The 27,890-nt window shown below is 43.5% G+C and overlaps 2 protein-coding genes across 7 annotated transcripts in view; one reads left to right on the forward strand and one right to left on the reverse strand.

Annotated features, from left to right (window-relative positions):
* The window catches only part of abcf3 (ATP-binding cassette, sub-family F (GCN20), member 3), a 20,853-nt gene extending 15,065 nt beyond the window's left edge, over positions 1-5,788 (reverse strand). The window contains exons 1-7 of one of the 3 annotated variants that reach the window (XM_057838400.1): positions 5,668-5,788; positions 3,799-3,941; positions 1,476-1,623; positions 1,335-1,411; positions 1,199-1,254; positions 652-749; positions 469-582 (exon numbers count right to left, since the gene is read on the reverse strand). In XM_057838400.1, coding sequence (XP_057694383.1) covers positions 469-582; positions 652-749; positions 1,199-1,254; positions 1,335-1,411; positions 1,476-1,623; positions 3,799-3,874 — 569 coding nt within the window. In that variant the 5' untranslated portion in view covers positions 3,875-3,941; positions 5,668-5,788. Of the gene's footprint in view, positions 1-468; positions 583-651; positions 750-1,198; positions 1,255-1,334; positions 1,412-1,475; positions 1,624-3,798; positions 3,956-5,148; positions 5,615-5,667 lie in introns of those variants that run through there. The other 2 variants (XM_057838401.1, XM_057838399.1) reach the window with 2 other exon arrangements.
* On the forward strand, positions 4,746-27,890 carry lrch3 (leucine-rich repeats and calponin homology (CH) domain containing 3). Of its 4 annotated transcripts, none has more exons than XM_057838407.1 (20): positions 4,747-5,113; positions 7,794-7,938; positions 8,409-8,535; positions 8,607-8,712; positions 10,400-10,536; positions 14,163-14,275; positions 14,364-14,457; positions 15,322-15,406; positions 15,485-15,648; positions 19,344-19,387; positions 19,454-19,499; positions 19,576-19,677; positions 20,043-20,057; positions 20,138-20,191; positions 20,319-20,349; positions 20,431-20,511; positions 21,670-21,773; positions 21,851-21,988; positions 22,061-22,138; positions 24,597-27,890. In XM_057838407.1, the coding sequence occupies exons 1-20, from the start codon at positions 4,846-4,848 to the stop codon at positions 24,747-24,749; spliced, it is 2,085 nt and encodes a 694-aa protein (XP_057694390.1). In that variant the 5' UTR covers positions 4,747-4,845; the 3' UTR covers positions 24,750-27,890. The 4 variants fall into 4 exon arrangements, with proteins under 4 accessions (XP_057694392.1, XP_057694390.1, XP_057694391.1 ...); XM_057838408.1 differs by lacking the exon at positions 24,597-27,890 and adding an exon at positions 22,274-24,567 and having other exon boundaries at positions 20,316-20,349; XM_057838404.1 differs by having other exon boundaries at positions 4,748-5,113; positions 20,316-20,349; positions 24,597-27,889.

Consider the following 27,890-nt stretch of genomic DNA (forward strand, 5'->3'; position numbering starts at 1 on the left):
ACCTGAACGCACCGCGGGGCTGACGTCCCAGAGACAGAGCGGTGAGCTTGAGAGTTTCACTTTCAATGCTTTCTTGAAAACACCGTCAATTGCGGCAGACAGTTTGTTTACTTTTCTAGACAAACATGGTAGACGTGTTAGGTGTTGGAACTCCATTACCCAGCACGCAAGAGGATTACCCATGGGGCCACGGGGCATTACATAACACTACACAACTGGTAGAGTGAAAACAAAACTGTCGGTCAAACGTTCGAGTGTAATGATCACAGCTCGTCTTCTTATTAGAATCATAACACAGTAGTTACACGGGCAGGAATGATTATCTTACGTATAATGATTCATTTTTCGTAATATGAAGCGAAAAAGAGCTTTGGAAGACTTTTCCTAAAACGAAGCTTTCATATCTCGAGGTACCAGAGTATATCGGCTGACGCTAAGTCCGTACGGCGGTCGGCCTTTAGTCCTCACCTCTCTCCGAAAGACACGTCAAAGTTCTCGATGCGGATGTCGTAGCTGCGGTTGTGGTCGGCGCGCCCTTCTTTTTTACTGCTTGCCTGACTGGCCGACGCCTCCTCCAGGACACTGAGCACAAGGCAAAGGATTAGCGCGGCCGCTAAATTGCACCGATGAGACGCGGGAGAAAAGACTCACAGCGGGCCGGACGTCTTCTGCGCGTCCTTCTCGTTGCGTCGCTCGTGTTTGGCCTTCAGCTTGGCTTCGGCCTTTTCCAGCTTCTTGGCGTCCACCATCTGAGGGACACGCAGTCTTTCATTTTTTCAATTTGGACCTGCTGATTTCAGGGAAATTGCGGGTCGCATTCTGTCGAGTTTGGGTAACTTCTTGATGTTTTCGGGGCAATTTGAATGCTTGCATTGAGTTTATTACAAGTTGAAAAGTGGGAGGGTGGCAGCGACTGAACTGAACTGTTCTTTTGCTCTCAGCCATCCCACTTCCAAGTTAAGCGGTGTCTGACCAAGCCGTGATAGCAGTGACTCTATATTCAAATATATCTTTTCCAAAAACGCAGCATCGGAACAGTATCGGGAGAGAAAAAATGATATCGGTGCAGCGCTGCTTTTTAAGACACTTGATCAAGCTTAAAAACTGTATAACAACCCATAAAAGGTTACCGCTTTGAAAGACATCCAATCAATTTGTTCCAAACAGACTGGATGCCTGTTGCTGAAACATGAGGTACCGTATTCTGGGAGCGCTTCATCATCCAGATCCCCTGGACGTCGTCGTTGGCTGAAGCTAGGGGGGAAAAAAAAAAAGATGCAAGCAGGTCCGCTAGAAAAAAATATAAATAAAAAGCTCGAGTGTCGAGCGCTCACCGGCTTCCACGGACATCTGGGAAAGCTGCACCGGCGCGTCCAGCAGCACCTGACGCTGGGACGACGGACAGCGGCTCCTGTAGTCAAAGGTGGCGCATTAGAAGCCAAGCGGGTGTGCTAGCGCGGCGTCCGAGAGCTCACAGTCTCAGCGTGTTGAACATCCGCAGGCAGATGTGTCGGACGTCGTCCTCGTTTTTGCTGTCGGCCGACACCTCCTGCAGGACGCCGCCCACGGCCTCGAACACCTCCTCGCCATCCTCGAACTCGGCCCCGCAGCCGTCTAACACGCCTGGCCGGCAAAATGAAGGGATCACGTTTCATTTGAGTTCAACCAGGACTGCTCGTTTTCATTTATGACCGCCTGGAAGTGGGAGGGCTCAAGATGTCATTCTCTTTGCTCTTCTTTTGGTTAGGACACTAATTAACCACTTCAAGCACATATTATGACTTTTTTGAATACCCTTGAAGGGTACCCGTTTAACTCACAGCGCCACAAACATTTGAGGTATAAAGACTTTTTTTAAATTTATAAATTGGGGGGAAAAAAGAATGAAGACACATTCAAATAAATGTGGCCCGTTTGGCTTTGGGAAACTTATCGACTTATCATTATTTTATAAATCTCTTGTGACTTGACCCAGTTAACTCTTTGGCTGCCCTTGACAGTAATAGATGTCCAAACCATTTGAACAGGGAGAGCCCCTAACGGACGTATATTGCTGTCAATAGGTGTTTTTTTTTGTTTTTTGTTTTAAATATAAATTTGCCTCCTTTACCAACTACCACAAACACATACTTTGTGACCTGAGCTGGCAGTGAATAATTTAAAGCTGTAATGTGAAGTAAGGTTGGCCAACCATGTTTTTGAATAATATCAATGGCTAAACAGTTATAAGCATATTTTCATTATTTTTTTTAATGCAACCCTTCCAGAGTCTTTGTTTAACCCATAGCAACGCACTTGACAACGAAAATGCTTTTCTTCGGCAATCTTCGGAAATGACCTCACACCGGGAAGTGCGAGGGAAGTCCGCCATAGAACAGTATTGTTTGTTGCATTGCTTCTCGGTAAGATGCCCCGGCAGTGTCTGGCGATGTTTTGTTCTCACTCAAACGAAAACTTGTATGAGTGGCCAAAGGATAGTAGGGCACGTAAATGGACATCTTTCGTTCGCACGAAGCGAATGAATTTCACGCCATCATCGAGTAGTGTTCTCTGCTGCAAACACTTCGAAGATGCCTGCTTCCTTAACCGGTCTGGTTATGATCAAGGATTTGCCCAAAAGTAAGTGTGATTTTTGGATGGATGACAGATGACTTTGTCAAAGCAGAGCTGCCAACTGTTGTGGAATGAACAGTATAAGCTAGCGACGTTAGCCGAAAGTTAACTCGTGGCAATCCCAGATCATAGTTGTTGTTGCGTTTGCTAGGTTAAGAGTGTTTAAATTGTGCGTCATCTACGATCTTGTCCGAAAGAGTTAATCCACTGTCAATCGGGAAAGGGGTGTGGCTGTGCACATAAGCGGGTCGGCGTCGCGGTAATTCACGGTCACGTTGCAGTAAGACACACACACCGCCGGTGAGTTTGTGCACATTTATTTGTATTATGTATTTCCACCTTCATGCTTCAAGCATTGCATTGCATTGCATTTGTACGGTTCGGAGTTTCTTTCACGGTGATCGCTTGATAGCCTTCTAGTTTGTTTCGCGAGAGCCGCTGACAGGCTTGATCTATCGCTTATATCGCTGTTTGAATCATTGTTTGAAGGGCTTTGTATGGCGGCCGTTTGTATGTAGCTGCCATCGCGGTTCCCGGTGTGACGTATCACTTCCGGGTTCGTCCCCTTTCAGGCTCGAACTTCGGAAACGCGATTATTTTGTCAAATATACAACATATAAATTATTTTTTCATGCTTTATTTGTTGGACAATGTTTAATTACTTTACTTGTGACCCTATTTGGCATGTGAAGAAATTACTTCACATTACTGCTTTAAGCTAATGATAACTTTGACAAATCAGTGAGTCTAGTCACCCTGCGCTGCTGTCACGTCAAGATAAATGACTCTCAGAATATTGTCAGTTCCCACCTTTTTTTCCTCTCAATTGCCGTTTCAACTTTTAGTGACAGAAAATGCCATTTTAACTGCTTCGTTTGGGATTCTGCTTGCCTTTATGAAAGCATAGCTCACCGCCGCGGCCTGGCGAGCGAGCGGCCGGGGTGGTGCCGAGTAGCCGGCAAGGGGGCACCGAGCGCGGGCGTCCCCGTCAGCCACGCCGGCTAGCTTGTGGGCTAGCAGGCAGTCTAGGTGGAGGGACGGACAGGCGGGCTCTCAGCCAGCCAGCCAGCCAGCCAGCCGGCCGACTCGCGACGCTCCTCTGGCCCGGAGGAAACCAGCGACGACACCCCCGACTTAAAGCGACCGGACACCCGGACCCCAGCGACCGTAATTCGGGTCGCTCACCTGTGATATAGTCGTACAATTCGGAGTCGATGTCAGGAAACTCGCTCCTCAGGATCTCCACGTACGTTGCCGCCATGATAGTCAGACGCCGCGACCGGACCGCTGCCGCAAGGTGCGCATGCGTTACACCGGCGTCTGGAATTCTGGGAAAAAGAGTCTTTCAAAGTCCAAAAATGACTCACCTTTTAGTCGATTTACCAAAACGCTACGGGCGAGATTTATCTTTGATAAACCTCTCGTAAATGTTCAAAATGTCAATCAGCATTAAAAAAAGTTAAATAGATATTTTATTTATTTTAGCCATGTCAGGACTACAGACTCACTTTTTGTACCAGTGGCCCTTCATAATAATTACTTTAGAGCGGACATTTGTATAGTTTTTCAATGCAATGATGCAAATGAACTTTAAATAGTTACATACAGAGTTAAATACAGTGCAAAAAACTTTAGTGTTATTTGGTGTTGTAATGTGTGTGTATTACCGTTTTGTTTTTGTTTTTTTAAACTCTCATTTAGTTTTTATAAACTTTGTATTAATTATACACGTATTTATAATTCTAAATATATATATATATATATATATATATATATATATATATATATATATATATATATATATATATATATATAAACACAATCATGATTTGTAAATACAATAATAATTTGTGCTAATACCTAGTACGTAAGTTTTTTTTCTATGACCAAAAATAGCCACTTGCCCTAATGATGGGTTCAAGGTCTTAAGTGTAAAAAAATTATACATGTTTTTTTAATGACCAAAACCAGCCCCTTTGAATAGCCGTCGGCTGTAGTGACTACTGTCCCTTTACCTAATCATCATGATCAGTTTATTTTCAGCAATTCCGTTTCCGGTAGCACAAATTTTAGAACATGTCGTGCTTCGATCAAAACAAATGAAATTGAAAAGTATGTGCGTCGTGTCCCGTTGTGCGCATGCGCACACGCAGCTCCAAAATTTAGGGTGGGAGAGTTAGCATTAGCGTTACTATTAGCGCAACGAGCTAAGCGAGCAGGCACGGGAGTGTAATGGCGGCGTCGGTGTTGTTGGGCTCCGCGGACAACACCGGACTCGGCTTGGCGGCAGGAAGCGGCGGCGGTTCCGGCGCGGGAAGCCTCCTCGTCGCCGGTAACAACGGCCTAACCTCGGCCGCGGGCCCGGTGCCGTGGAACCGCTCGCTGGAGCGGGCTCTGGACGAAGCCTCGGCCACCGGCTGCCTCAACTTAAGCGGCAGGAAGCTCAAAGAGTTCCCCCGCGGCGCCGCTAACCACGACCTGACCGACACCACCCGGGCCGGTGAGTTAAACCTCCCTCCACCCCCCGGGGCTCACCAAACCGTCCATCGTCTGTCTCGTCGTGGACCCGCCACGATCCATCCGCTTTGCCAGTGACAACAACTTGTTGCTTCGGCAGCCGCAAACGAGCGAGCTTGGTGGACCAGCCAGCTTTTAACTCCACGCCAAAAGTCACAAAGCGGACACGTTCTGCTGTGTTGCTCCCGTCCGAACCGTCCTAAAACCGACTTTCTGACCCAATTAGCGTAGTTCGTCAACTTTGGTTATGCTAGCTCGTTAGCCTCCGCTAACTTTATGAGTAAGAAGCGTGCTACAAACTCGTAATTCCCAACTGTTGCCGTTCTGTCCCGAAACATGTAATGCAATTGAACAAGCTATTAGAGAAATAAAGTCTTCAAAAACAATTGAAAACTAGAAAATGCCATTTCTGGAGAATGTTTTGCTATCCCAAGGGTCACTTCCTATAATTTTGGTGGCATTCTCAGGCGACTTCATTGTTAACTCATCAGGAATGGCAGGCAATGAGTTCATTTTGGGTCGCATTTTTATACTTACAGGTCACGTCCTGTTGATTTTGCATCACTTCCGGCACATTTGGGGCATTTCGGGGGGTCGCTTTTGGATCATTACCCGTTGACTTTAGGGCATTTTCACTCACTTCCTATTTATTTTGGGCCATTTTCAGTTGACTTCCTTATTAACTCATTAGTTGCCTTAGACGGCGCTGGACGTCCAATCCATGCTTAATCTTCCAGCACACTGGGATTGGACGTCCACTGCCGTCAGTGGCACAGAAAGATGAGCGTTCACATCCAGTCCTTACATTTGAAATGAATTAGACATTTATTGTTGTTAATTAGATTTGGGTCATTTTGTTGATTTGAGGGTACGTGTAAGCCACTTCCTGTTGATTTTGGGTCAAATCTGCCACATTTTGGGATATTCCAAGCAGGGTTGTTTTTGGCAGCCCTTTTAATTTTTGTCTTAGTCGTTTGGAAAACAATACTTACTGTTCTTAGTCATAGTTTAATAATCTCAAAATGTGTTTGTCTTCATCTACTTTTTGTAGACGAGAACTCAAGACTAATTTCGTCCATTTTTAGGCGACGCTTATTCAAAATGTTTCCGTCCGTAAAATGAAAAAAAAAATTAATTAGACCCACCAGTACGTCACGAACTGTATGTAAAAAAAAGTTGATAGTTTAAGAGGACACTTGCCGTTAGCAATAGCCTGATGCTAATGTGAATGCTATTTTAATGCTACGAGTTACATAATTTAGTGTGTGATGATCACTCAGCACAGAGTTCAAGAGGACGCTCACCATTAGCAATAGCCTGATGCTAACGTGAATGCTACGCTAACGCTACGAGTTACATTTAGTGTGTGGTGATCACTCATCACAGAGAGTTTAACAGGACGCTCGCTAGTAGCAAAAGCCCGAAGCTAACTCGAACGTGAATGCTATGCTAACGCTTCGATTTACATTTAGTGTCTGATGACTACTCAGCACAGAGTTTAAAAGGACGCTCACCATAAGCAATAGCCTAATGCTAATGTGAATGCTATGCTAATGCTACGAGTTACATTTAGTGTGTGATGATCATTCAACACAGAGAGTTTAAGAGGACACTCGCAGTTAGCAATAGCCTGATGCTCATGGTAAGGTGAATGCTATACTAACGGTACAAGTTACATTTAGTGTGTGACGATCATTCGGCACAGACCTTTAAAGGCTAAAGCAACGTTGCATATTCTCTCTCCTTGCCAGGAAAACATGACAAATCTAAGCGTGTGTATCTCAAAACAGGCAATGGGAAAACTGGAGAGGACACTAGCGGGTGAATTGGGGGGGGGGGGGGGGCGCAGCACGTCACATGAGTGACACAGCCAGCCACACATTGTGAACACGTGACAAAATTGTAGTGCATTTTCGTCTCGTTCTCCTCTCGTCAGACGAAAACTGGCATTCATGTCTTTGTTTTAGTCTCCCGAGACACGTTTTTAGCTCGTTATCGTCTCGTCCTCGTCATGAAAACATTGTTCGTTGAAGAAATATTTTCATGATAGTCATGGTTGATGAAAACACTGATTCCAAGGTTACTTCATGTACATTTGGACCATTTCCTGATTATTTTAGGTCATTTCTATCATATCCAGTTCTTTTAAAAATCCTGTTCATTTTGAGGCCTTTTTCGGGTCACTTCTTGTTCATATCGGGGCATTTTTTTACCCCCATTGGCAATGAATGGTGCTCACGGGCAGTAGTTTGGATACACCTGGCTTGGTTGGCTCGAAAGCATAAAACCGACCAAAAAATGACGTTAGCTGAAAATTGGCAAAAATGTTATTTACAAGTAAAATCAAGTGTTTGCAATGACTTCTTTAAAAAAACACAAAGCTCGAGAAGTTGATATTTTGAAAAAGGAACTTTTGACGACGACCAGACAATGAATCGGTGATGAAAATCGGCCCCCGATGAATTTGATCGTTGGCGAGGGACGGAACGGCCCTCGATAAGCCAACGCGTCGCTCCGATTGGACTCTTTTAAGTTGACACAAGGGTTGTCGTTGGCTTTTCCTCTCAGGCGTAGTCACAAGTTTTCTTTCTTCCAGTTCATTGGAACGTCATGTGACGCCAGCAGTTTGACTTCATAATGCCTAACCTTTTTCTCGGTGTCAGACTTGTCTAGGAACCGCCTGTCGGATCTTCCGCCGGAGGTGTGCCTCCTGGTGTCTCTGGAGAGTTTGAACGTCTACCAGAATTGCTTGCGATCTTTACCAGATCACATGATCAACCTGCAGGCCCTCACCTACCTGAACCTCAGGTAATGCATAGTCAAACACACACTCTGACCATCCTCAAGGTTTCTTTTTTTCCCCATTATTTATTTTTTATCACTTTTTTATTGTATTAGTATGCTTTTTTTAATGATATATTTTCCATAGATGAGCATTATTAATAGTGTTGCACCGATACCAATCCATTTCAAATGAATTGGTTGGCAGGGAAGGAACGAACATTCGTTCCCCGCCGCCATCCCGCTTCAGATAGATTGGACGTCTACTCGTGATACTCATTTCAAATCGCAGCACGAGAATGATTGGACGCCTATTTGGAAGGGCGAAAGGTGCTCACTTTTCTACAGCGACATGCGTGGCTGGCATTCAAAATATCGCTGTCATTTTATTGCCGTATCGGTCACCAGAGTCGGCGTGACGCTAGCGTTTTTTGTAATATGACGGAATGTCGTGTCAACGGTGCGGGCTATAGAAATAAAGTTGACTTGTGCGGCAGTCGCAACCAGCTGTCGGCGCTGCCGGTGGTGCTGTGCAGTCTCCCCTTGAAGGTCTTGATCGCATGCAACAACAAGCTGGCGGCGCTGCCGCAGGAAGTGGGACAGCTGAGGCACCTGACGGAGCTGGTGGGTGCGGCGCCCTCGCCCGTCACGGCGAGCTGGTCGACTCCATAAAGTGTCCGCTTCCCTACCCGCAGGACGTTAGCTGTAACGAGATCAGGTCGCTGCCTTCTCAAGTGGGCCAGCTGGAGGCGCTGAGAGACCTCAACATCAGGAGGAACCACCTGGTCACTCTTCCGCCAGGTACAATTTTGGTCATTTGTTCCTGCAAATGTCCCAAAATCAACACAAAATGATATGTAAATGCCTCAAAATCAACAGGAATTGGCCCAAATTGAAAAGAAATTGTCCCGGAAAAGACCCATAAATGCTCCAACACCAACAGGAAGTGAACTGGATTTTCCCTGAACCAATAGGAAGTGAGCAATAAATGAGCCAAAATCATGAAGTGACCCAAAATCAAAGTGAATTGAACAAGAAATGCCCCAAAATAAACACGAAGTAACCCAAATCAGCGGAAGGTCGCCTGAAAATGTACCAAACTAAATGTAAAATGACCCAAAATCACGACTAAGTGATCTGGTGATAATCAACAGGAACTGACCTTTAAATTCCCCAAATCGACAAGAAATAGAGGTAAGATCTTAAGCCCGAACCCGACCCGAATTTGGGTCAGGCCCAAAATATCAATTATTTACGTTTGGGTTGGGCCGGACTTCTTTTTATTTATTTATATATTTATGAATACTAAAACAATGTATGGGTGTTAAACTAATGTGGAGCTTTGCTCTCATATGAGAAATGTATTAAACTTTTCCAGCGTTATTGAGTTGTGTAAATGCATTTATAATGAACGTAAAAATATCTGGACTATTTAATAAACGTTAAGAAAAGCGTTTTTTTTTCTGCCAACTCGATGGAATTCAAATAATTGTCAAATCCACGATACGCCTGATAGAACAGACTCGCAAATAAAAAAGATATTGATTTTTATTGAGCAGGCTTTAATACCCGTCGGCCGGGCTGGATTTTTTTAGACCCGATCTTACCTCTAACAGGAAATGAGGCAAATTGAAAAGGAATTGACCCGCAAATGCCCCAACATCAACAGAAAGCGATCCAAAAACAACCCAGAATCAACAGGAAATGACCCAAAATGAAAAGTAATTGACCCCAAATCAACAGGAAGTGACCAGCGGATGCCCCGAAATCTATGAGCGGCAGAGCAAAGCATCCCCACACAATTTCTTCAGTTAGTTTTGGTTATAATGGCTTTAGCTTAGCGATGTACTTTACCCCAATTTTCTATCGGCCTATTAACACCAAAAAAAAGAGCCGATGAAAAAAGGATTTTAATCAGGCATCTGTGTGGGCAACTGTGGCTGCGCCTGGCTGACTAACGGTAGGACCCCGGAAGGACCCTGCAGCAGCTTGAGGGCAGGCTTCAGGCTTGCCTGTTTTGTTCATATTGTAAGATTTTTTTAATCTTACATGAGAGAATATGCAGTGATGCTTTAGCCTTTTAATGTGTTTACTGAGTGATCAATACACCCTAAATGTAAGTCGTAGCATAGTATTCTCTTCTCTTGAACTCTCACTTGTTTACATCTTGTCGTGACATCCCGGTGGGTTTAATTTTTTGATAATGATACACTCTTTTTGCTGAGTGTGTAATCGTTAAAAAAAAAAAGTGCTGCGTTCGTTGCTTTCGTAGCACCAGACCGAATGAATCCTTTCCGTCCCTAGTCGTCATCAGCTGTTGAAGCAATTTAAAAAAAAAAAAAAAAAAAAAAAAAGGCTTTCATAACCTACATGCTATATCGGCCTACAAAATGGGCAATCGGCTGAAATATTTTTCAGATATCAGCGTCTGCATTTGAAAATGCCATATCGGTCGACCTCTAATTTTGATCCTCGGTTCCGTTTTCAGAGCTGGCCGAGTTGCCTCTGGTGCGTCTGGACTTTTCGTGCAACAAAGTGACATCCATCCCGCTGTGCTACACGCGCCTGTCGCAGCTGCACACCATGGTTCTGGACAACAACCCCTTACACACGCCGCCTGCTCAGGTAACCCTTTTTTTACAATTTTGTATTTGAACTCATCTTGCGCCGGCCGTCCAATCCGTTTGATGCGGGAGTATGGCAACGAACGGATATTCGTTTGTTCGTTCGCCGGCCTCCGCACCTCAAATGGATTGGACGTCGACTAGCGATCGACTCGTTCCGATTCGTGGCAGAACTTGCGGTGTTGTTTTTGGCAGCCCTTTTTAATTATCTCGGTCTTAGTCTTTTAGACCATAGCACTTATTAATCTGTCATATTTGAGTTAATGCACAAATCCGATTTTTTTCATGTTTTTCCAACTGAAGTGAAGCATTAAGTTGACGGGGTGTACAGGACGAGTCCAATAGAAGTGGACCATTTCAAATGGGATCTGTGTAACTTTCGTATGTGGTTTAAATCTGATCTGGCCCAAATTTTACCAGAATGTGGCGATAGTCTGCCAAATTGGAATTCATGCAGCGGGTTAGAGCGAGAGCGGCAGGCAGGACGGCAGCGATAGTTATGCGTCAGGGTCTAGCTTGAACTCGTGCACGAGTTCTATCAATCCATATAAACTTTGAATATCGGACTAAATGGGGATTATTAATGTCTGTTATTTGTGTCCTTTTTCAAAATAAGATCACCCTGGAATGACGTAGAGCCAGCATGTGTAGTTATTTGTTTTGATGCTTCTTCGCATGCCGGTCAATTTGCTCAGCATGTCAGACTGCGCATTAGTTCGCTTGCTTGATACTTGAACGGGCTAAATGGACAGAGGCTATCTGAACAGGTATGCAAAAAAAAAAAAAAAATTGTGCCTTAAGACCTGCAGTATGGACCTAGCCTAAGGGATTGTCTCGGTCCAGTTTTTGTTGACGAAAACGCAAAACTCATTTTGTCTCGCTTTAGTCGACGTTAATTAAAAATATTTTTGTCTGTAAAACAAACAAAAAATATATATATAAATAAAGTTTTCCAACTATTTCGAATGAACATTTACAAACAGGCACATATCGTAGCGTCTACAAGGACGACGTCAACTTGGTGATAATACACAGTCAGCAGGAAAACAGTCAAATGTATTTAATGAATTATATTCACCTGGACGCCACGAACTGTATGTTAAAAACTAGGGTTGTTCCGATGATGTTTTTTTGCTCCCGATCCGATCCCCATCGATTTAGTTTGAGTATCTGCCGATCCCGATATTTCCCGATCCGATTGCTTTTTCGGCTCCCGATTCAATTCTGATCATTCCCAATTTTTTTTCCCGATCATATACATTTTGGCAATGCATTAACAAAAAAAATGAATAAAACTCAGACGAATATATACATTCAACATACAGTATATAAGTACTGTATTTGTTTATTATGACAATAAATCCTCAAGATGGCACTTACATTATTAACATTCTTTCTGTGAGAGGGATCCACGGATAGAAAGACTTGGGACTTTGTGTATTGTGACTAAATACTGCCATCTAGTGTATTTGTTGAGCTTTCAGTTCAGATACTGCAGCATGCCCCAAGGCATGATGGGAAAGTGGAACCATGATGGGAAGTAAAACCATGACTGTGAGTCATGCTAACAATGGATATACGATCTTTGCTTTGTGAATTAGGTAGGGCTGTCAAGCGAGTAAAAATTTTAACCGAGTTACTTACAGCTAAAAAATTAATTTATTGTAATTAATCGCAATGCAAATCATTAATAAAATATGCCATATTTGTCTGTGAATTAGATATATATATATTCAGTAAAACACATTGTTGGAATGGATAGATAAGACACAAGATTGATATATACATTCAACATATGGTTCATAAGGTCTGTAGTGGGCATTTCACCCTACTGTCATTTAAATCTGTCTATGCTGTCCTCACGCCGAAGCGTCTACTTTTTCCAAAGCTAGACAGCTAGTGAACGACGCCTTAATAATCAGACTTCTTCCTTTTTCATCTGATTTATTAATAAAATGGCCTCAAACCATTTTCCTCTTTAGACCGTCGTAAAGCTACAAAAAAAAAGTACACAAGCATTGCATTAGCAACAACGTTAGCTTAGCACGCTATACAGGTTAACTAAACATAAACAAAAAGCGTTTCATACAAAAAATATAACATTTCGCTTATTAACATAATATGTACATTCTTTACAACAACCATACTTACGGACAAATCTTGTCCAAGGTTCATATAAGCACAACAGAGACGTCGTGCAGCCATATAGAACTGGCAAGAAAAAAGTAAACCATGTCGCAAAGCGACCACAAGAGTTCGCTGTTAGACAGCATAAAAAGCCTTGCTGTAAACCTTACCAAAAGGCAGAATACGGTCTGAATGGGACATGTGCGTTAATTGCGTCAAATATTTTGACGTGATTAATTTAAAAAATGAATTACCGCGCGTTAACGCGTTAATTTTGACAGCCGTAGAAATAAGTCATGGTTTAAAGACAATGACTTATGCCACCTTGCTTCCCCACATTGCTTCCCATGACACTTCCAATCATAGGGAGAGAGATTGCAAGGTTTTAGTCAACTGAGAGATGGTTTCAAAGGCTGACCAAGTTCACTCTACTTAACTCATGCTGAATTTTATCTCCCTCCGTGTGGGAAAATGGCGTTACAACAGATTGAGTGTGACAACGAGTGAAAGGGTCGTACAGCGCAAATATTGATAGCAGTAAGTACTTTACCGTGAATCATTTATCAATCAAGTAAATGCCGCCGTGTTCGGGATATTTATGATAATCCTACGCTAAACCTAAAGCCTCAGGATGAGTGTCACATATTATGTTTGTAACATTAAATACAATTAGAAAACGATTTAATTAAAATATATATATATATATATATATTTAAAAAAGGCATGGCCTATATTTTTTTGCCGATTCCGATACTTTGAAAATGACGTGATCAGACCCGATCGATCGGGAGGCCGGCCGATCGGGACATCTCTATTAAAAACAAAAAGTTGACCAAGAGTTTAAGAGGACTCTCGCCGTTAGCATTAGCTTAATGCTAACACGAATGCTACGCTAACGCTACGAGTTACATTTCGTGTGTGATGATCACTCAGCACGGATGTGTTCGCTCTGGCCAAGAAGAGAAAACAAATCTTACCTTTGTGCAAGCCTGCATGGACACTGGCGAAGACACACTGGTGAGTCGGGGATGGGCGGGGGCGTGGCACCTCGCGTGAGTGACACAACCAGACTGCTACATGCAGGCTAACGACACATAAAAGTGACGGAAACTACTGCGCATTTTCGTCCGGTTCTCGTCTCATCACGCGAAAACTGGCATTCGTCTCGTTATGTTTTAGTCTCCCAAAACATGTTTTTAGCTCGTTATCGTCATGAAAAAAGTGTTCCTTGAAGAAATATTTTTGTTATCATCATCGTTGATGAAAAAAACACTGGGCAAAAGCATGAAAAGACCTTTCATCGCCCCTACTAACGTGGCGACAGGGTCTACCTTCTTATAAATGCGATAAATTGAAGTCATTTCTCAAGCAAAGATTATTTTATCAATGTCAAAGCATCGGCTATGTACTCAATAACTGCCATTGACAGCAACAGACATCCAATCCATGTGATGCGGGAGGGTCGGCAGCGTTTTTCATCAATGACTTTGTGTTGTGTAGATTTGCATCAAAGGCAAAGTTCACATCTTCAAGTTCCTCAACATGGAGGCCAGCAAGACGACGACCTCCGACCTCCCGGAATTTGACAGACGACCTTTGAACTTTGGCTCCTGGTCAGAAATCATCCGGCGCGTACGTACTCGGTCGCACAACGCTTGACTTGACTCGTTTGCCGTGTGCGCGCGCGTGTTTGCGCGCTAGCGTCGACGAGCCGTACCCCGGCCGGCCGTACGGAGCGTTGGATTCCGGCTTCAACAGCGTGGACAGCGGGGACAAACGATGGTCAGGAAATGAGGTGAGACGCCTTATTCCGTGAGGATACCATGTGGATCTGCGAAAACGATACCGAGAACTACGATATCGAAAGGCTCGATAGATTTAGGAGTTGAACCGCAGTTTATTTATCTTTTTATTGATTTCAAATTCAACAAATCATCAGACAGTGACCTGGAAATTCCCCAAAACTAACAGGAAGCTAACCAGACATGTCCCCAAGTTAACCAGAAGTGACCCAGTATCAACATATGACCTGGAAAATGTCCTGAAATTTACTTTAGAGTATTATTTGGGGTCAGAAGTTCATTTCTGTGTGGCTCATTTTAGGTTCAACAAATCAACAGGAAGTGACCCAGGATCAACCCTGACCCTTAAAAAGGAACTGACCCAGACAATGTCCCAAAATGAACAGGAAGTGACCCAAAATCTACAGGAAGTCATCTGGGAAAAGACCCCAAATCATTGGTGACATCACTGTCAGGAGGGCCGGAGCTCGGGGTGTAACGACAGTGCAACCGCACCCGGGCCGCTAGGGTGCCTGGTTTGTGGGCCTCGATGGGTCCCGGTTGGGGAAAGGCGGGGGGGGGGGGCAAAATGCTGCTTCCACATTAAGATGGGCTTTATAATTGGGTCTCAGCGGGTATAAATATGGCAGCGGGGCTTGATCGCTTCAGATTCCGCGCCTCGGGCCCGCTTCTGATCCCCCACCTACACCACCACCACCACCACCACTGACCTTCAAGAAATGTGATCAATTTATGTCATGGGAATCTGTTTATTTGATAGATTGGTGACTTTTCACTAGACGTATCGTTAACTCATTGGCAGCAGTGATTAGCGTTATTGCTAACATTTGATTTTAGCTCTGCACGTGCTTTTACAGGAGTTGTCGGAGGTTCCGACTCGGGTGACGGACGGTCAGTGGAAGCGCGTTGGCGCGGGACCGTCACCGTTGGCCAACGGGACATGTGAGCGCACTCCCGTTTCGTCGCCCCCGTCCCCCGCGGCGCGGCGTCTAGTGACCGTCTTTGATGGCGTGCGCGCAGACGAGCTGGAGCAGATCGATTTCATCGACGGCGAGGACGAAGAGGAGGCGGTAGGGAGCGCCGCCGCGACGGAGGGGAGGAGCCCCGCGGCGGCCATAGGAGGCGAGCGCGCCAGCCTCAGCTCACAGTTCATGGCCTACATCGAAAGACGCATCGGCAACTCGGTACGCTTCCTTTTCGTCTTCATACTTCTGTGTTTTATTATCTAGGGCAGGGGTCCCCAAACTACGGCCCGCGGGCCGGATACGGCCCGCAGCCACATTTGGTCCGGCCCCCTGAACAAAAAAAAAAAAAAAAAAAAAAATTGTTAAAAAAAAAAAAAAAAAATTTTTTTTTTTTTTTTTCAATAGAGTTATTTATGTCCTGGCTTTTTTCTGTGAAGAACTGAGCAATGGTTATTTGGTTATTATCTATTTAATTAATACAGTATTATTATATTATATTATATTATATTACATGATATTATATTATATTATATTATATTATATTATATTATATTATATTATATTATATTATATTATATTATATTATATTATATTATATTATATTCAGGGGTGCACATAAGTGGTCCGCACATGCGTACTGGACGTAGACAAACGCGCTGGCCCTCAACGGCTTCCATACGCTTTTGCGTACCGATGGCTGACCACTCTATTTGCGGCGGACACGAGAAAATAACTTCTCAAAATGTCGATGAGGCAGGCCACACTGAGTAATTACTTCCGTGTTCCCCCACCCCCGTCAAAAGACAGACAGACGACAGAGACGTCACCGGAGCTACCGAAAAAAAGGACTTTTGCTGAAAAGTGGCTACAGGAGGTACCATGGCTAGAAGCGAATGATGCTCGCACGGAAATGCGGTACAAAATGTGCCGTGAGAATCCCAATGTCGCCGATTAGAGCAACGCATTTTATGTAGGGTCAAAGAATTTCAGCCATCCAAACTTTGAAAAGCACGAAAAAAACAGAGAGCATGTGGCAAATAAGCAAACTATCGATGTCAAACAGGACCCCACTCGCCCTATGGACATGTGGCGGAATAGGGCGGAATAAAGGTAATGAACAGCGACATGCACTGACAAACGTGTTTTTGCTCGCATTTTACAAAGCTAAACATGCACGTTCAATGAGGTCTTATGAGGAGGACATCCCACTTTTAAAAAGGCTTGGAGTTAATGTGGGAGCCGCATAATGCCCTTTATTTTGAATTGGTGCTTTTATGTTTATTTCTTTACATTTCACTTCAAAGTAATGGCAATTTTGTTGTGCCAGTTGATGTTAATCAAGCATTAACTGTTAATATAATTAATCAAAGTTAATTGGCTCTAAGTAAAGCTTGTCATAAATTTATCGCATCAGGTGGGTCGGCTCTCAAGCTCAATGAGGACCAAGTCACATCTCCAGGTCCTCCTCTGAGAACCTGGGCAAAAAAATTATGTGCACCCCTGATTATATTATATTATATTATATTAAGGGCTGTCAAAGTTATCGCGTTAACGGGCGGTAATTAATTTTTTTCATTAATCACGTTAAAATATTTGACGCAATTAACGCATATGCCCCGCTCAAACAGATTAAAATGACAGCAGTGTCATGTCCACTTGTTACTTGTGTTTTTTGTCTCCCTCTGCTGGCGCTTGGGTGCGACTGATTTTATGCACCATGAGCATTGTGTAATTCTTGACATCAACAATGGTGAGCTACAAGTTAATTTTTTTGATTGAAAATTTTACCAATTTTATTAAAACGAAAACATTAAGAGGGGTTTTAACATAAAAATTCTATAATTTGTACTAAAATCTATCTTTTAAGAACTACAAGTCTTTCTATCCAGGGATTGCTTTGACAGAATATTAATGTTAATGCCATCTTGTTGATTTATTGTTATAATAAACAAATACAGTACTTATGTACAGTATGTTGAATGTAAATATCCGTCTTGTGTCTTATCTTTCCATTCCAACAATAATTTACAGAAAAATAAGGCATATTTTAGAGATGTTTGAATTGCGATTAAATCGATTAATTTTTAAGCTGTGATTAACTCGCTTAAAAATTTTAATCGTTTGACAGCCCTAATTATATTATATTATATTATATTATATTATATTATATTATACTATATTATATTATATCATTTTTATTTTATTTACTTTGGTTCCGTGAAGAATCCAGAAAGGGTTATTTGATTGTGGCTTTCTGAAAAACAATACATTTTTACATTTAGGCACTCCCGCAATCGTCACACTTTTTCTGTTACAAACTGACCCCGGCCCCTCATCAGAGAAGAGAAGGGTTATGTGGCCCTCACAGGAAAAAGTTTGGGGACCCCTGATCTAGGGCTTTGCCTTGCAGAGGCCAAGATAGTGTTGTTCGGCAGCTTTATTGTGTTTATTATTTCTTTATTCATCTCCGTGTTTTTTCAGCGCGCAGAAAATGTTCCGTTCGCCCGTAAATGACAATTTTCCGAGGAAAAAAAAAATTCAAAATGTATCTAGTCCTACAATTTTTGACCAAATCACACAATTTGGGCATCAAAAATTCCATACTGTAATTGAAAAAAAATTACGGTTCCCTGGAAATTTGCCAAAAACGATCCCATTCATTTTTAATTGGAAATTTCCCATTCACTTGCAATTGAATTTCCAATGAAATTTACATTGCATCGATGCCATTGACGGCCACGTATGTCGAATCTATTCATGCCAATGTACTCGGATTCCATTGAGGCATATGTAAGTCGATGCCACGGACGTCCAAATTTCCCATTCATTTCCAATGGCATTAACATTGCATTGAGGCCAATTTAGACAGATACCTTTGACGGCCATGTATGTCAGTTCTATTGATGCCAATGTACTTGGATTCCATTGAGGCGTATGGATGTCGATGCCATTGACGACCACGGACGTCCAAATTTCTCATTCATTTTCAATGGCATTTACTTTGTTTAATGCCATTGACGGCCATGTTTGTCGATTCTATTGATGCCAAAGTACTCGGATTCAATTGAGGCAAATGTAAGTCAACGCCATTGACAGCCATGGATGTCCAAATTTCCCATTCATTTTCAATGGCAAAAAAACAGATGTCCCCAAATCAACAGGATAGGTTAGGGTTAGGATATCAATAGGACAATAATAATAGGACCAGATATCAATAGGACAGTTCCCCCAAATGATCTGACATGACTAGGACACGCCCCCCAAATGGCCTGATATGACTAGGACGTGTCCCCCAAATGTCCCCAAATCAACAGGAAGTGACCTGATATCGTCCCCAAAATGTCCCCAAACCAACCTGGGTGGTGCTAAGATCTGTATCTTCACACAGCAAAGTCCTAGAGTAATTTCTCCAGAAATTGCTGTTTCTAGTTATAAGTATTTTTCTTTTGTTTATCACCTCTGGCTAACAACTGGTTGCGGGTAATATTTACTGCATTATGAATGACATTTCAGAAGATGTCAAATTCTATATTTTAACATTTTAAAAGTGTCGAAAAAAGTGACTTATAGTCTTGAAAATATTAGCTATTTGTTGTTGTATTTTTTTTTTCTTTCAATTTTTCATGACTTGGTTCATTTGTCTACATTTTCCTTAAATATTCCTAAATGAATCCTTCAAATTCATTTATTTCAAGTAATCAAATAATTGATTTTTTTTTTTTAATTGACCGTTAATAGTTCTTTCTACAATTGGATGTCAATTAGGGGCCCCCAAAATATTGCGCTGCCCTTTCTACCCTGGTCAAAAGTTTTGAGACACTTTCTCATCTGACCAAGCATGTCCAAAGTCTCGAATGTCACAAAATCATTTAATTAAAAGTTTTTTTTCATTTATTTGGCTGTTTTGAACTCAGGATTCTCCGGGAAAAACGGACGATTGCAGGCAGAGACCGAGCAGGTACGTGCGCATACACGAGCGCGTATTTGAGGATGAGTACGCGTCACTCTTTCTCGTTTCGGTCAGGAACGTGGCGGACGGTGCCGCGGCGCCCCCTAGCGACCCGCTTCAGGTAAGGACGTCGGCGGACACGCGCGAGCGACCCGCCAGGGCCCCGTACCTGCCTGACGTACACGCGTGTCGCTTAGAGAGGCGCCGGCGTGGAGCGGATGAGGCGAGAGGCTCAGATGGCCGCCCTCAGGTACGACGAGGAGAGACACAGGCCACGGCCTACGCAGAGAGACCTCAAGGTACCAGCAACCGACCGGTGGCGTCAAATCGTCATCATTCGATCGGCCGAGCGCTTCGTTTTTGAGCGATGACCATTCATGAGCGAATCGGGAATTGAACATCAATTTGCGGAAATGACTAACCTTAGTCGTAATTGGCTGAATTTTCGGCCGGTTTTTAAAATACGATTCTTTCCGTGTCAAAGCATTTACCCATCGGCTTCGGTACGATACTTTTTAGCGCTCCCCGATTGCGATGATGCCATTTTAGTGCCAAATCAGTACCAATATGTATTGGTGCAACACTAAAATGAACAGTGATTTGGAATCAATGACTTGCAAAAATGCAAAAATGTCTTTCTTTTTTTTTTTTTCCCCTCCCCCAGAGTCCAGACAGCAAGGTAGCCACGCTCGCCGTCCGCCAAGCTAACGCCTCGCCCCCTAACGTTGCGGTTTGCTCTGTCCCTTTGTGTGTGTGTAGACCACGTACCCCTCTCGACGCTCCACCCACACAGATGACTCCGCCCTCTTCGTGGTAAGAATTGTCCGTTTCCAAACTAACTAACACACAGGGAAACGGGAAGCCCTAAGCCGAGGAGAAACTAAAGAAACGGCCACGTTTCTCTCACGCTAACGCTAACATGACAATGTGTCGTCAGCAGGGAGAAGAAAGAAGTGGCCTGTCGCCCGGCGGTAAGACGGCGCCACCCGCGGGTGACCGGCTTTGTCGCGGCGAGTCCGCCAGGATTGACTCTGTATGCACCCGTCTCGTAGACGGCGTTCCCTGTCGCGGAGGCGGAATGCGCCCGGAGAGCTTCCTGTACCGTCTCGGCCAACGGGAAGAAAAGAAGAGGGGTGAGCGAGCGCTTCTTCTTCTCGTGTTGCGCCGATGCCAACGCCGCACCTGTACCATGTGTTTTGATGACTAAATTACTCTGTACTCACTTGACTATAATGTAATGGTTATCGTGGTTTGGCCAGACACTGCGAAACTGTTTGAAGTGCCATTGTCTTTATTACTTGTATAGTAAAATTGTCGAATGTTATTTCTTAGCACTCCCTGATACCGTTGACGTGATTTTTGCTCCGTATCGAAGGAATCTGACCTTTTAGCCAGACTGCCGGAATCTTGCCAGCCGAACCGCCGGACCCGGGCTGGCCCAGCTCCTATGACGTGGGCCGATGGGACCCCGACATCCCGGCCAAAAGGCCAAACTCTGCGCGAAACCTTTTGGGATCCCGGCCAAAAGGCCAAACTCTGCGCGTAACCTTTTGTACTGACTTCATTTTGAAAGGTTTAAATAAGCTTCACCGAAAACAAATTGACAATTTATTCAGGTCGACAGCGATCAGACAGCAAGGCGAAACAGAAACGGACTCAGGCGGGTATGCAAAGTCACCCTATCACACTTCAACAAAAGGTTTCTGAGAAAATGGCAACGATTAGTTAAACATTTAGTCTTTTGAAGGCTTTTGCAGGGTGGGCCGTGGGAAGGAAGAAGGGTGTGTTTGGGATTATTGTCTGTTTGTGGATTGGACGGGAGGATTCGGGAGTTACTGTTGTCAGGGCCACCAGGGTTGTGGATTTTGCTACCTCAGCGTCAAACGGGCTCTTGGAGTCTTAGCAATCGTGTTATCAGTTGGACATCAGGCGTTATCCTGTGTTCCTTGTGTTGGGACAGGGCATCCCGCCATTTGTTCTGGACTGTCCGGGAGAACGGATTGCGAGAGTTGGTGGTGCGGACGTGGGCTTGTCGACGTCGATCTTGCTCAGTCAGTTGCATGAAGCACACTTCTGTGATAAGAAGGCGTCATTTATGCCCTATATTCTGCTTGTTTTCCTTAAACTATGGTATAAGTGCTATTTATTTCATATTGGGTGTGATAGAGTAATATAAACAGTCGATCGGTAAATACGAGAAAAGATACTATCTCTTTTAGTATTGGTCCAGATAATGGTATGGGTGCAACTCTAACCACGAGTATCCCTAAGCTTCCTCTCTTGATCTCCAGGAGACGCTCAAGCTTTGCCTCAGCAGCAACAGCAGCGACCGGAATCGACGGCGCCCGCCGCAGCCTCGGGACACGAAGCCACGCTAGTGGAACAGCTGAGGAAGGTGGCGCAAACATTTTTTTTTCCTACGGAACGTCCGTTGTTTTTTGTTTGTCGATTGTCCGTTGTTTGTCGCGGCAGAACATCGAGACCCGCCTGAAAGTCACGTTGCCTTGCGACCTGGGGGCGGCGTTGACGGACGGCGTGGTCTTGTGTCACCTGGCCAATCACGTGCGGCCACGATCGGTACCCAGCATACACGTGCCTTCCCCTGCCGTGGTGAGTGCGCCTTAGCTAGCTAGCTAGCTGCCGGTCGCCACCGCCGTCCTCAACTCGCGCATCTTTCTTTAGCCTAAACTGACCATGGCCAAATGTCGGAGGAACGTGGAGAACTTCCTGGAGGCGTGTCGCAGGATGGGCGTCGCTCAGGTAAACGGAGCGTCGCGGTGACGCGGCTCTGCGTCTTCCTTGACTTTTTAGTTCCCCGCTAACGACTTTCTTTTCTCTTGTCTTTCATCTCCTTCCGTTTTCTGACTTACCTCCACACGCTCGTTCTTTCGGAAGTGCGCGTCTTCTGTGAGGGTGAAATGCTTTCATGACCACATTGGATCCTTTAGCTCATCAATTCATCGGCGATCATTCTTTTTCGGGAGTTGACTCTTAAATGAAATCCAAAAGTTGGAAGGCCTGGTTGTTTTCCAGCGCAAACAAAGGTTGCCAAAGTCTCATTTTGATTCATCAAGTCTCCCACATAAATCACAGATGCTTTTTTTTTTTTTTTTTTTTTTTTTTTTAAAAAGAAAAAAATTGTGATATATGCTGTCCTCACTTCAAAGCGTCTACTTTTTCCCGAGCTAGACAGCTAGTTAACGACGCTTTAATGGGCAGACTCCGTCCTTTTTGGTCTGATTTATTGAAAGAATAGCCTCAAACCTTTGTCCTCTTAAAGTGCCTATGACAGCAAAAAGCATGTTTATTTCATATTTCATGCGGTATGTTATGCTCCTGAATGAAATGGACCGCTTGGATGTGTGTGGAAGCGATCGCTTTATATATATTCAATTTTTGAATCCCGCGCCATGAAAATGAGTGACTTCCGGCTTCGGTCTCTGGTTTAGGACGAATGCGAATGTGACGTCACCCGAGTCAGCGTCTCACAATACAGCAATGGTATATAGCATGCAGATGGACTGCGGATAAAGCCGATTTTGCGGATTAATTAGTTGATTTTTTGCATCACGCTAGTCAAACGGCTGCAGCCTTTTTTAACTGCACCGGGGAGAGGCGTGTGAGCCTTTTTGAGTTTCAGAAAGAGATTGGCCAAGACAAGTGTGCAACAACTGTGGGACCATTCGACTTATGAGGAAGTGAGTAAACATCGTGTTTTGTATTATGTCAAACACTGGGATCATGGCACACGTTTTGATACAGAGGTGGCTTGCATTTTGTGGCTGACAATGCCACCAAGAATGACACTTGGCCAACGACCGGCATCTTGCTGGGAGAGCGCTGTACTCGGCTTATTGCCCTCTTTGTGTGCCTGGTGTTCTGTCAAATGTTCAACCCCATCAGAAATTGCAACTTTGTGTTAAAAATGGCCATGAATACAGCAATTACAAACACTCTTTAAATAAAGGACTATTTACTTACATTTGATCATGGACGCACATGTAGAAAAGTTTTCCTCAGACACATCCTGCCATGTTAGCTGCACAACAACTGCACGCCATTCTCTCACTGTTTATGTCTTCACCGTGTAGTAAAGCATTATCTTACGCCATATTCATATTCCATGTGGCAGCTACGCGCTCCCCCGATGTCGGCCGATTTGTCCGGCGGTCATTGTCCAGCTACTTCCCCGCAAACAAGCCCGCAGCAGGGGAACGACAAGGTGTCACTTGCTCGCCAGGGTCGCCACCCGGTGCGTTGCCGATCGGCGAAGACAATCGACGACCCTGCCGCCATGTGACATGTTCTGGGGTAGTTTTGTGTGATTTTTCGCTTCGAAAGGCGAGAATAAAACATCACTCGGTTCAGTTTAGCATGTTGGCTAGCTGTCACGCCTCCTGGTTTGTTTACACTCTCCAAAGCCAGGACAGGGAAATGACAAAAGCCGGACTAACTCCGGTGGCATAAAATATCGAAGACAGTTTTGACCATTATGGAGTAATTTTGCCATGTCGTACTGAATAAATGCATTTTTAATATTTGATATTCCATTTAGCACAAGACTGTTATTTGTCATGATATTTAGCAATTGGGGAAAATGCTTCGATAAAAAGAATATCCTGTAAAAATATTGGAGCAGAGAGATTAAAATGATGCTAGAGCGCTATAATGACAGGCAGGGGCTAAATGGCAGATTAAAAGACTAATTCCTCGTCATCTGCGCTTTGCCAAAATGTTTTATATTGTCGAATCGTCTCAAAATATGATTCTAATTCACATAATAATGCTATTTAAGACTTTTTTTTTATTTATTTTTTTATTTTGTCATAGGCACTTTAGGCATCTGTCTGAGACGTCATGCAGCCATATAGAATTGGCACCCAAAATCATCAGGAAGGGATTCAAAATGTCCAAAAAGTGTTCAACTCGTTTTAAGTTCATTTAGAAGAGTCAAACGAATGGACGTTCATTGTTGTTAGTGGAACCAAAAGGGCTCATAAATGGCCTTATTGCCCTCAAAATGGTCCAAATGGATTGGGTTTGAATGCCAACGAGTTCAAAACAGGTGGCCTATGAAAAGAAGAGTGCTTCCATGTGGTCAGTCCGTTTTGTTTGTCCTTTTGCGTTGCTTCATTTCCTTTGTGTTGACCCATCTTTACGTTGTTTACGTTTTTTTTGTTGTTGTTGTCGCTGTCCTCCGTTTTGCGTGTGTGTCCAGAGCGATTTGTGCCTGCCGCTCCACATCCTCGAGGAACAAGGGCTCCCCCAGGTGGCCGCCACCGTCGGCGCGCTGCTGGACTTAGCCCCGCCCAGACACGGCGTCACCGCCGCCGCGCCGGCGTCCTCGTCCGGAGCCTCGCTCGGCCCTTGACGGTCACCCGACCCGCGTCGACGTCCGCCCTCCCGACACGACCGTTAGCGATGGAAGTTAGCACGTTTGTTCTCCTTCGTATCGGTGTGAACGATCCGAACCGATACGTCAAATGATTCCAATTGGGAAAAAAAGGTTTTGGCGTCAACGTTAAAGGTCGCCTCGTTACATTGGAAGTCATCCTCGTTACGTAAAACGTAAGCCTCGGCGACGTGCCGGTGTTGCGCCGATATCTGTATCCATACGGTACACAAAATGTGCGCGTCACACTTTTCAAGCTATATGATTGGCTGAGGAGTTGTAATGGGCTCAGGTAAAAGTGCCTGATTAAAAACGTGTCGCGAGGGTATTTGACCGCCCGAGCACATCTTGTAGCTACATGCTAATACGTGTTTTTATGACTCTATTTGTTTATAATTTGACCTTTGTAAAGGGAAAATGTACAACCATAGCTGAATGAAATGTGCTACTTTAAAAGTGCCTGGTTGTAAATGCTTATGTATATATTTTTTTAAATCAAGTATTAGCATGATAGTGTAGACAGTTTTAGATGCTAGTTCAGATACGTTCACGACATACTTTTACACGAACGGGGTTATTACTCGTCAGCCAATCGTGTAACGTGAATACAGACATACAGTTTGTGTACCTACAACAGCACTAAAATGTTGTCGTCGGTATCCAGGAGTACTAAAAAAGCTTTGCAATGTACACTTTTTAAGTTTCTAACCTCCGGGCGCCCTACCCAAAATGGCTGCCACAAGGAAAGGGTTGCTTTCCCAAGATGACGATAGTTGTCCAGTCATTCTCTGCTGCGAATTTCAATGAGTTTATATCTAGTTAAAGTCCAACCCATTTGCTGCCGACTCCCCTACTTCTAGCGCTGTCAATGGCGGCCAATGAGTAAATAGCAGTTGCCTTTATAGAAAAATATTTTCAAAGGTTCTAGGTTTTGATGGGAACATCGCCCCTACCAACACGGCCGCCCTGAGGCCATTTTGAGAAAGCCCCATGAAAGCTCTTCTTACGCTTCTGCTGTGAATTGAAAGGAGTTTATCGCAAGTAGACGTCCAAGCTATCGGAACCGGGACTATGGCAGTGAATGAAGGTTGATTCGTTCGATGCCACCATCCCAGTTCAAATGGATTGGCAGTGGCAGACAATGAGTTAAGATGTATCTGACCAAGCCATGATGGCAAGGACGTTACATTCAAATGAAGATGCAGTCATGTTGTATTAAAAAAAAAAATATATATATATATATATATATATATATATATATATATATATGTACTTTTTTTTTTCCAAAACATGTTATCTCAACAGTACAGGCATCGACCATACACAAAATTGGTATCAGGAGCAAAAAAAAAATGATATTGGTGCAACACTAGCAGATATGTGGAATTTACTGGACAAAAAATGTTGAAATGTATTTGGTCAGCAAGAGTGCTAACATGCGCTAAGCTAACGGTGCTAAGCTAAAGATGCGGATTTGTTTTGTCTCGTCACATTTTCGTGTCATCTTGTTGCACCTTTTTTGTTGCTCTTTTCTTGTTCACTTTGAAAGGGGGACTAAAGGTTTTTTTTTTTTTTTTGCTAAAATATATTGCATGCATCTTAACGCGTAAACTGTTTTAGACATCTTTTCAGGTGTAAACCAAGTCATTTGAAAAAGCTCCCAAAGTGATCCAGAAATGCCCTAAAATCAACAAGTAATTATCCAAAATGTACAAGAAGTAACCCTAGAATACCTGATAATAACAGAAAATGACCTGAAAAAGCACCAAAATACACAGGAAGTGATCTATTCATGCCGTAAAATCAACATGATCCAAAATGTACAGCAAGTGACCCCAGATTGGCTGATATTAACAGGAAGTGACCTGAATCCCCCCCCACCTACCTACAGGAATCAACCAATAAACAGGAAGTGTCCCACACATGCCCAAAAATCAAGAAATTATCCAAAATGTACAAGTGACTCCAGGGTAACCAATATTAACCACGTGACATTTTGTTACTGATGTTCATTGTGGTCGCCAGTAAAGGGCGGTAATTCCCAAAATGGCGGCCTCCCAAGATGGATGAAACCATACGGTTCAGGTCTTATGACTTTGTCACAAATTTGTTTGTATTAACCACCATTGACGATAAAAGATGTCCAATTCTGTTGAAGCTGGATGGTTGGCATTTGTTCAATCCCTGCCAACCTCGGACTTCAAATGCATTGGACGTCTGTTCGTGACAAACTTAAACCTACCCCTAACCCTTTCAAGAGTTTTCATCATTTTGAAGTGCCACATGTTTGGACACCTGTTGTCAACGGCACTGAATGCCGGTAAATATATTTTGCAAAAAAAAAAAAAATTAGCGGGCTTCAGTTCCCCTTTTACTTGGCGTGATCGGCGCCTATTGTTGCATCGTTCGGACGGCCGCTGCCTACTTGTGTACAAAAGTATTTTGTAAATACCAAGTGTGTTGTAGTGTATATAAAGATGGTTTGCCTCGAGCGTGTGTTACGGTCAGACTTCCGAAAAAATTCCACTTTTTTAAAGAGTGTCTAAAAGTGTTTGACACGTTTTCACTTCTTTGTCTTTTGCTGTAAAAACAAAAACACGAGAACAAAGCTGTTGGTCAAATAAATAATGTGCTAATATATATGATCGGATGATTCTCTTGTTATTTGTCTTCACAACCCCAAAAACATGCAAAATAGTGGAATTTCCCTCCTTTTCTTCAAAACTGGACATTTCTACGAAAGGATTTGTCACTTCCCTAGTTAGCGTAATATCCAAAAATTAGCAAAATGAGTCCTTTTTTGAAAATGTATCTGCTTTCATGGAGGACGACCACAGAAATTTATATATATATATGGTGGAAAACGCAGACAAGACCGAACAAGCAGTTTCTGCTCTTGCACTCCTCTTTATAAAACAAACTGCTGTATTTTAAGCCAAAACAACTGTTGTGTTTGATAGAACAATGTCTATCTGCTGCCATAGCAGATTCATGGCGCATTAAGCTCCCAAACTATTTTTAATTTGTCCATTTTACCCTGGAAACCCCCGTTTACAAACGTCGAGCAACCGCTTTTGTTTCAACCCAGCCATAAAACGGAAGGTAATTATATTTATTCAA

The sequence above is a fragment of the Corythoichthys intestinalis genome, chromosome 6 (assembly GCF_030265065.1).
Source record: "Corythoichthys intestinalis isolate RoL2023-P3 chromosome 6, ASM3026506v1, whole genome shotgun sequence".
In the NCBI taxonomy this organism is placed as follows: Eukaryota; Metazoa; Chordata; class Actinopteri; order Syngnathiformes; family Syngnathidae; genus Corythoichthys; species Corythoichthys intestinalis.